The sequence below is a fragment of the Leopardus geoffroyi genome, chromosome C1 (assembly GCF_018350155.1).
Source record: "Leopardus geoffroyi isolate Oge1 chromosome C1, O.geoffroyi_Oge1_pat1.0, whole genome shotgun sequence".
Classification (NCBI taxonomy): Eukaryota; Metazoa; Chordata; class Mammalia; order Carnivora; family Felidae; genus Leopardus; species Leopardus geoffroyi.
Window position 1 is genome coordinate 203,609,253 of NC_059328.1, and position 9,158 is coordinate 203,618,410.

The 9,158-nt window shown below is 57.2% G+C and overlaps 2 protein-coding genes across 5 annotated transcripts; one reads left to right on the forward strand and one right to left on the reverse strand.

Moving 5' to 3' along the window:
• The first annotated feature begins 3 nt into the window (after positions 1 to 3).
• Positions 4 to 3,548, forward strand: STK16 (serine/threonine kinase 16). Of its 4 annotated transcripts, none has more exons than XM_045481342.1 (8): positions 4 to 116; positions 473 to 662; positions 1,261 to 1,480; positions 1,745 to 1,878; positions 2,049 to 2,169; positions 2,296 to 2,391; positions 2,815 to 2,936; positions 3,052 to 3,548. In XM_045481342.1, the coding sequence occupies exons 2-8, from the start codon at positions 577 to 579 to the stop codon at positions 3,188 to 3,190; spliced, it is 918 nt and encodes a 305-aa protein (XP_045337298.1). In that variant the 5' UTR covers positions 4 to 116; positions 473 to 576; the 3' UTR covers positions 3,191 to 3,548. The 4 variants fall into 4 exon arrangements, with proteins under 4 accessions (XP_045337298.1, XP_045337302.1, XP_045337300.1 ...); XM_045481344.1 differs by having other exon boundaries at positions 110 to 271; XM_045481343.1 differs by lacking the exon at positions 4 to 116 and adding an exon at positions 119 to 186.
• A 1,448-nt stretch (positions 3,549 to 4,996) lies between these two features.
• TUBA4A (tubulin alpha 4a) lies at positions 4,997 to 8,891 on the reverse strand. Its single transcript, XM_045481341.1, has 4 exons — positions 8,769 to 8,891; positions 6,740 to 6,962; positions 6,278 to 6,426; positions 4,997 to 6,041 (listed from the first exon to the last, which is right to left on the reverse strand). Exons 1-4 carry the CDS (start codon positions 8,769 to 8,771, stop codon positions 5,070 to 5,072), a joined length of 1,347 nt encoding a protein of 448 aa, XP_045337297.1. The 5' UTR covers positions 8,772 to 8,891; the 3' UTR covers positions 4,997 to 5,069.
• Between the last annotated feature and the right edge of the window lie 267 nt (positions 8,892 to 9,158).

A 9,158-nucleotide genomic window follows, 5' to 3' on the forward strand; every position in this document is an offset into this window, starting at 1 on the left:
CTCACGTCATCCATACGCCCAGTGGTTGCTAGGCTACCGCGGGCCGTTACGCCGGCGCGGAATGATGACGTACACAGTTCTTCCGGTCTCCCGCGTCTCTCTCCAGCCCGAGCCAGGTCAGTGGGGATCCGGGGCTGACTCTCCCCGGGCTCTGCGCGCCGAGGCCGGGGGTGGGCCCTTCTGGAGGTGGGCTGGGGCCTCGCACCCCCCGGAACTACCCTCTGCCCTGCCGTGGCGGCCCGATGGCGGTGGGAGCGGGGGCCTCTCCAAGGTGGGCTGGGGTTGGAAGAAGCGGCCTGGTAGTCGCTGTGTGGCCGGAGGCTTTAAGGCACCTGACTCCAACCTTATTGGAGTTGGCGTCGCCAGGGCCCGTTTTCTCTACGTTCCGGGACCTGGGCCCCAGCTCTCCTGGTACTTCAGGGGTCGTCTGGATTGTCCCTGACCCACGACTCTGCCGTTTTTTTCCTTCCAGCATGATCCGCTGGGCCCCCAGCGCATCCCTTGGAAGAGCCCACTCAACCTGGACGAAGCCTTCGGCAGCCTCAGACCGCCCTTGAGGAGGATGACTGAGACACTATGGGCCACGCGCTGTGTGTCTGCTCTCGGGGAACTGTCATCATTGACAATAAGCGCTACCTCTTCATCCAGAAACTGGGGGAGGGGTGAGTGTTTGGAAATCACTTAGCTAGTAGTCCCAGCGTTATGGCGATTGAAGGACAGCAGTCTGCACAAGATAGGGGCATAGAAGTATCCTCTTAACATATCCTTTAGCTCACCTGTCAGAGCCTAGCGACACGGTAGTCAAAACAGTGGATTCTGGAGCCAGGCCTCTTGGATCCGCCTTGTGTGACCTTGAAAACCCATGATTTCTTCATCTGCTTAATGGAGATAATTTTTTTTTTTTTTTTTTTTTTTGGGTCACTGATGGAGTTGTAAGAATTAAATGAGATAATGCATATAAAACATCTCACCCAGTGACTGGTTCACAGCACTTGATAAATGTTGAGTGTTACTCATTTAATATTTATGGAGCGTTTGTCATGTGCAGAGCACTGCCTTATGATCAAAGCACCTCAGAGATTACTGTGTTCCTGCTCTTGAGCCCAAAGTGTAAAATCGTCACACTTCTCTTGAAGCCACATCTTGGGAGGGTTTTTGCCAACTGGGAAAGATACCCCCCCCCCCCACCTCTTCCCTCCAGGGAATCCCTAGCAGTATGGGAGATGACCGTGGTCCTTCACTGACCCCTTTGGCCCACAGTGGGTTCAGCTATGTGGACCTAGTGGAGGGGTTACATGATGGACACTTCTACGCCCTGAAGCGGATCCTGTGTCACGAGCAGCAGGATCGGGAGGAGGCCCAACGAGAAGCAGACATGCATCGCCTCTTCCATCACCCCAACATCCTTCGCCTTGTGGCTTATTGTCTGAGAGAGCGGGGCACCAAACATGAAGCCTGGCTGCTGCTACCCTTCTTCAAGGTCAGAAAGTCTCCTGGCAATGGAGGGGCTTGCAACAAAGCCATCTACCAAGGGCTGTGTGAGTAGTCAAGCATGTTAGGAAGCAGACGTCATGTCCTGGGTTTGACCACTTCAGATTTGGGGTTTAGAGGAACCCAGGTGGGAATGTGAGGTGTATAGTGCGTGCAGTGAAAGAGTTGATAGGCTGTGACACAGGGAAGGGATCAGGGTCCGGGATCAGCGGCTCAGAAAACATCTCCAACTGTGGGAAAACTTGTGTTGCAGAGGGGTACGCTGTGGAATGAGATAGAAAGGCTGAAGGACAAAGGCAACTTCTTGACTGAAGATCAAATCCTTCAGCTGCTGCTCGGTATCTGCAGAGGCCTTGAGGCCATTCATGCCAGAGGTTATGCCCACAGGTCAGTGGGAGGGCCGTGCGTATTTACGGGGCAGAAAGGAAGAGCCTCACCAAGAGGATCAAGAGGTCTCTGCTCTCCTCCCAAGGAACAATCCCCATGATTCTTTTGCCCTCAGGGATTCCAGCCTCCCTGTCCAGGGATGCTCATGGGCCGTTTCTACTTCCCTACAGGGACCTGAAGCCTACCAATATCTTGCTTGGAGATGAGGGGCAACCGGTTTTAATGGACTTGGGCTCCATGAATCAAGCTTGCATCCATGTGGAGGGCTCCCGCCAGGCTCTGGCCCTGCAGGTAACAGAGCGTCCGGCTCCTTTGCCCTCCTGTTCCCCATCCGCAACTTCTTCCGGTGTGTGCCCCAATTTGGTCACATGACTATGACCTGTGCCCCACTTTTGAGTTGTGGGGCCACTGTTCCAGGACTGGGCAGCCCAGAGATGCACCATCTCCTACCGGGCCCCGGAGCTCTTCTCTGTGCAGAGCCACTGTGTCATCGATGAGCGGACCGATGTCTGGGTGAGGAACATGTGGGCGGGAGTATGGCGGGGAGAGGAATGCTACTCTGTACCTGCTGTCAAGTAGAGAGGCAGGTCTTTGTTTTCGAGTGCATGGGGCCCAGGAACTGCCTGTGTCCCCATCCCCCTCGACTTCCTTCCTGGGAGCTGTCACTGACACCGTACTCAGTTGCTCAGGAAGTGGTATAATCCCGCTCTTTGAACAGAGTGAGTACAGCTAAATGTCAGGCCTGAAGGCAGTGGCTAAACGAGGGGTACAGAAGCCTCCAGTTACCTGGTGATTTCTCTGGACCCTGGTTTGGTGTCATGTGGCTGAGGTCAGCATAATCTTTTTAGCTTATGCAGTCACATTTCACTACAGAATTCAGAGGAGAGGTATCCCCCGCACTGGTCCCCTGTCAAAGAATAACCAAGTTGTGCTCAGTCCCTAGGCTGTGTGCTATATGCCATGATGTTTGGGGAGGGCCCATATGACATGGTGTTCCAGAAGGGTGACAGTGTGGCCCTTGCCGTGCAGAACCAACTAAGCATCCCGCACAGTCCCAGGTAAGCAATAAAAGGGCCACCAAACATTTCAGACTGCTCCCAGACATTAGTGGAGTTGGGACCTTCGCACAGGGAACGAGGACTGTCTGGTCACCCTGTCCGCCTCCTTCCACAGGCATTCTTCAGCACTGCGGCAGCTCTTGGCCTCCATGATGACTGTAGACCCCCAGCAGCGTCCTCCCATTCATCTCCTTCTCAGTCAGCTGGAGGCACTGCAACCCCCGGCTTTGGGCCAGCACACCACCCAAATCTGAACAAACCAGTGGCCATGTTGAGGTGGCCCCCGGGCCTTGGAAGGAGGATCCCATCCCCTTATTAGAATCTCCACGTGTTCTCTCCGGGACTGCTGTCTTGCAGTTGGGGGCAGGTGGGTGGGGACAGTCAACTCAGTCTTCTGTCTCTGCTTCTGCTCGCTTATCTCAAAGAGCAACAACGGAACAGGGGGACAGACTGAGTTGGGGTGGACAGGGTTGGGGAATGGGGAAAGGGAAACTGATAGAATCGAGACAGGTTCTGAGCAGGACTGCCGAGCTTACATCATGGTCTACCTCCACATCTGGGAGCAGGAGAATGTATAAAAAGAAGAATAAAGTGAAAGCAGCTTGGTGTGGATCTTAGTCTCATTGTTCCTGGAGTGAGAAGAGGTGCCAGGGGCCCAAGGTCTGGCTGCCGTTTCCAAGGGAACAGACTGGGAAGAGACAGTGGTGTAGCGAAGGGTGGTGGGACTTCGTCATTCCACGTGAGGAGGCAGGTATCCTTACCTTACATCTGGCTAGCCAGGAGCGGGCAGTTCTCCTAGCTTGCCTTGGTCAAACACTTGAAGCTGTTCTGGATTGAGCTGGCCTCTGTGCTAAGAACTGGGACCAGGGCTCCCTAGAAGCACACTCAATTCTTTCCTTCATTCCCAGGAGTGGGTAGCTGAGTCAAAGCAGCCCAGCCGGTTTGCCAGGCAAGGGCTCCTGGGTGGAGACACCTGAGGAAGCTTTGGGACAACAACATAACAGGTCTCCCAGCCTCAGCCTGGGGGCAAGGGGAGTGGAGGTGGCAGCCTTGTGGCCCACAGTTTCTCCCAGATGGTTCTAGCTCACACATGGTTAATGATTAATGAGGCCACTTGGTGTGGCAGTATCCAGCTGCCACTTCCTGTCTACTCTGCTGAGTAAACAGGGGCCCTGCCTTTGCTAGGCTGAACTGTTCCCTAGGGAAGGGCACTGCGTCCCTGAATCACCAGGGAGGGGAAGGCAAGGGCAGGGCTGGCATCTCCTGCTCCTGAGATTGAAGCTTCTTTTCTCCCTCCCCCCCATGCTCACCCCCATGTGCTGACGTCGATGTGGGTCCTGGCGTGCCTATTAGCAATGCTGGAATTTTCTCCAGGGCCCTGGCAGGAGGCTCCCCCCCAGCTAGCATAGAGGCTGAGGCCAGAAAGAGAGCACAAACAGAGAAGAGATGACCTGACTTTTAATGGCACAGCCCTAGGCCCCAGCAATGCAGCAAGAGAGACACTCAGCTGTGCAAAGCTGCTCGGAGGTGCAGTGACACAACTCAAGGAGATTGCCCTTGTCCCGTCCCATCCCCCAAGCTTATGACTAGGCTCTGTGCCCGGGAATTGTGGGCCAGCCCAGCCCCGCTCCCAAGCCCTCATCACGCACAGAGGTGCCCGGGCCAAGCTTCCAGAGTCAGTGAATGCAGAAGCAGCAGGAAGAATAGGGTAGCAGTCTAACTCAAATACAGAAACTGCTGGACTTAAACTTCTACTTGGAAAGGAAGTGAGAACTCGTATCTTTTCAACAGCTTGTGGCTGGACAGACAGGTCCGGGATTCAGTCCTCCTTTCCTCTCTACTCTCCTGGGCGCCCCTGGGATCTTACATCAAGGTCCCTGAGGTCACGTTTCCTGGGCCTGGCAAGGACCCCTTGGCAGATCTCACCTTCAGCCATGGAAGGGAAAGGGGTCATGGGCAGCAAAGAATGAGGGCGGCAGCAGAAGCAGTGAAGCAGTGGCAGCGGCAGCAGCACAGAGAGGAAGGCAGCAGAAGCTCAAGCACTCACAGAGGGGACAAGAAACCGTGCAAGGAGACTGTTTATTTCGAAAGGATTTTGCAATAAACATAGTGAATGGGCTCCAGGCAGCTGTTCTATTCTTCTCCCTCATCCTCGTCCTCATAGGAGTCGATGCCCACCTCCTCGTAATCCTTCTCCAGGGCAGCCATATCCTCCCGGGCCTCAGAGAACTCCCCCTCCTCCATGCCCTCGCCCACGTACCAGTGCACAAAGGCCCTCTTGGCATACATCAGGTCGAACTTGTGGTCCAGGCGGGCCCAGGCCTCGGCGATGGCGGTCGTGTTGCTCAGCATGCACACGGCGCGCTGCACCTTGGCCAGGTCACCCCCGGGCACCACGGTGGGTGGCTGGTAGTTGATACCAACCTTGAAGCCCGTGGGGCACCAGTCCACGAACTGAATGCTGCGCTTGGTCTTGATGGCGGCGATGGCGGCATTGACGTCCTTGGGCACCACGTCTCCGCGGTACAGCAGGCAGCAGGCCATGTACTTGCCGTGACGGGGATCGCACTTCACCATCTGGTTGGCAGGCTCGAAGCAGGCATTGGTGATCTCTGCCACGGACAGCTGCTCGTGGTAGGCCTTCTCTGCAGAGATGACCGGCGCATAGGTGGCCAGGGGGAAGTGGATGCGAGGGTAGGGCACCAGGTTGGTCTGGAACTCCGTCAGGTCCACGTTGAGGGCCCCGTCGAAGCGCAGGGAAGCCGTGATGGACGAGACGATTTGGCTGATGAGCCGGTTGAGGTTGGTGTAGGTGGGGCGCTCGATGTCCAGGTTGCGGCGGCAGATGTCATAGATGGCCTCGTTGTCCACCATGAAGGCACAGTCCGAGTGCTCCAGGGTGGTGTGGGTGGTCAGGATGGAGTTGTAGGGCTCCACCACGGCCGTGGACACCTGGGGGGCGGGGTAGATGGAGAACTCCAGCTTGGATTTCTTGCCGTAGTCAACCGAGAGCCGCTCCATCAGGAGTGAGGTGAAGCCCGAGCCGGTGCCCCCTCCGAAGCTGTGGAACACCAGGAAGCCCTGAAGTCCTGTGCACTGGTCAGACTGAAAGGCAGGAAAGAGAAACAGCAATGTAGGTGGGCGAGGGGCCTGAGAAACTCTACCTTCTGGCTCCACAAAAGCCTAAAATCTCTCAGGAGTCAGGGCAGAGACCCAGAGTCTGGAACATGCTCAGGAACACATACAATTAGAGACGACCCCCTGAAATGGATCCTGAAAAAAGACGTTCCTGACCATTAGCATCGTCTGAAAGCTCCCTCCCTTCCATCCCAAATTCTCACCAGCTTGCGGATCCGGTCCAGTACGGGGTCAATGATCTCCTTGCCAATGGTATAGTGACCACGGGCATAGTTGTTGGCGGCATCCTCCTTCCCAGTGATGAGCTGCTCTGGGTGGAAGAGCTGCCGGTATGGGCCATTTCGGATCTCATCTGGAAGGGCACAAACACATCGTTAGGGCACAAACCACAAGGCTGTGCTCAGCAGGGACCTCCCTCCCCCAGCGTGGTAGCTGCGGTCAGATGTATGGAAAAGTTCATCCTTCTGTAAGCCTGTGATACCAGCCTGTGAGAGAAACCCACACCCACCACCCAGCCTGGCCTGCAATCAGCCCGCCTTCTTCAGCTTCGAAGACGGCACAAAGAGTTTGCAGGGCCAGGAAAGCCAGGCCTAGACACCATCTCGCCAGAGAGAAGCTTAGAGTCCTTCTCTGCTCCCCTCAATTCCACCCCATCTTCCTCTCACCAATCACAGTGGGCTCCAGATCCACAAACACTGCCCGTGGCACATGCTTTCCAGCACCGGTTTCACAGAAGAAGGTGGTAAAGGAGTCGTCCCCTCCACCGATGGTCTTATCACTGGGCATCTGCCCATCAGGCTGAATCCCATGTTCCAGGCAGTAGAGCTCCCAACAGGCATTGCCCATCTGGACACCTGCTTGCCCCACATGAACTGAGATGCATTCACGCTGAAGTATAAAGAGAGGGAACACAGCATAAGCCCCACATCTACAGCCCTCACCTCATGAGCCTCTCTCCCACCCTATCACCTACCAGCCAGGATGCTTCGGTTGGCCAAAGTGGACGCCTGGGGCTGGGCAGAGGTGGGAAGAGGCTGGCAGCCTGCCCAGGCTGCCCCACATAGGACTTAACAACTAGAGGCACCCAGTAGGGCAAACCAATCCCTTCAGTCTACTTCCCTGTGAGGACCTTGTCAAGTAAGAGCTGTGGCTCCACATGACCCTGCCACACTCAGAAGACCCTCAGGGAGGACAGAGAGGGTAAGTGCACATGAAAAGCAGGCAGATACTGCAATGACTCTGAGACAAGGACAAGCGACTTTTCAGCCATTTTCAGATTTATACTCCCAAAGCTACCTTTCTCAAGAACCTGAGAAAGGACAGGTTTTCCAGGGCCATGAGTTTATAGCTAGAAGCCCCCCAACTTGACTAATTCTTTGAGGATGAGCAGCTGGAATTTCATAGAACCCTCTCCCCCTTTCTTTCCTGTGGGCTGCAGAGGTGTCTCAGACCTCGAGTCTGGCATCAACTGACCACACTGACCATCAGGGTGTCCTCTCCAACACCTTTAAATCCCATCTGGCTCTGGAGATCAATCCCAGCTGGCTCCTCTCCCCACCTCCACCCCCACACTCTGGGTGTCTTCACCACCTTCATCCACCGCGCAGCCCTCACGGAAATAGCAGAGGGTGCAGATGGCAGGCGCGGGCAATAAGGGTTGTGGGCACTGGGGCACCGGCTGCCTTAGGCTCATCCCTGCCAGTCTGAAATTAACCCCTAAAGAGCCAAAGTGGTGCGGCGCAGGGCCCGCGCAGCCTCCCTCCCCAACACCGAAATGGCGGGGTGACGGTTTCCAAACACCCAGAAAAGGAAGCGGAACCTGCGGTGAGGCCCCAGAGGTAACTACCCGCCTTGCCCTGCGCAGGGTGAGCGCCATCCTGCACCCCCGGTCCCGCAATCGCCCCCCTTCTAGATTCTTTCCAGTTACATCCCAGCCGAAAGCGAAGATTGGATTTCGGCCCCCGTTCCCGGGCTATAAATACCACCCCCCTACACACACCTCTTTCCCCTCCCCCCAACCTGGCCTGGGCCCGCGCTCTCGCTCAGCGCCAGCTGTCTCTGCCCGTCCGTTCACTGGGCTCGGGCAGGAGAGGGGCCGACTCGCCTCATAAGGCCGAACCCCATTCCTGCCACCCCTCCTGGCTCAGAAGCGGGGTGCTGAGTCACGGGGGGGGGGAGGGCTGTGGGTAGGAGGGATGCACACACAGTCGGAGGAAAAGGGGATGCTGAACCAAGAGTAATCTGACCCCCTACCACCTTCTTGTGCTAAGCACGTGTTCGCTCAGTTCCGGGGAGCGGGGGTCGCGGTGGGGGGAGGCCAGGGGCGGAGGGCAGCCCAGGGGGTCTCTCTCACCCGCGGAAAGGACGGGGAGCGGGACTGCGACTCCCCCCCAGGAGGGTTAGGGCACAAATGCTTGGTGGAGCAGGAGGCGATTTCCAGAAGGGCTCCTCTCAGCCTCTCGGCTAGCGAAGAATCCCACTCCACTCCACCCCTCTTCCCCAGCCTCCAAAAGTGGACAGCACGACTCGGTCAAAGTCACCAAGACAGTGGGGGTGGGGGAATGCACAAACCCTCGCACCTCCTCGAGCCCCGGAACGCCGGATGGAGGGTCCGGAGCATCCCGGGAGGGAGGGCCCCCAAGGAGGAGAAGGGCAATAAGGGGACTGGCGCGATCCCGGCGGGGCCGCACTCACCATGGTGAGTCCGGGCGGTGGGTCTCACGTAGAGTCCGGGTGACGGGTCTCGGTGAGAACTGCGCTAGCTGCAGTGCCGCACCGCTCTTATAGGCGGGGGGCGGGGCCCGCGCACTGCGCTCACCCACTAGGGCTGTGCGGCCCAGAGGCCACGCCCCCGAAGGGTAGGCGGCCTCGAGGGGTGGGGCCAGGGAGGGTCCCCTCCCCCTTCCCCGTCTTGGTCTCACCTGTCTCGCATGGGTTAGGAGTGGCGACCCGGGCTTTAACCCTTCGCTCCAGGTCTTGAGCCGACACTCTGGGCTCCGGATCTCCGCTGCAGGGACGCAGGGCATGGTGCCAGGGCGCATCTCGCCAGCACCTGAGTCATGCGGGCGCCCATCGCCCAGGTGT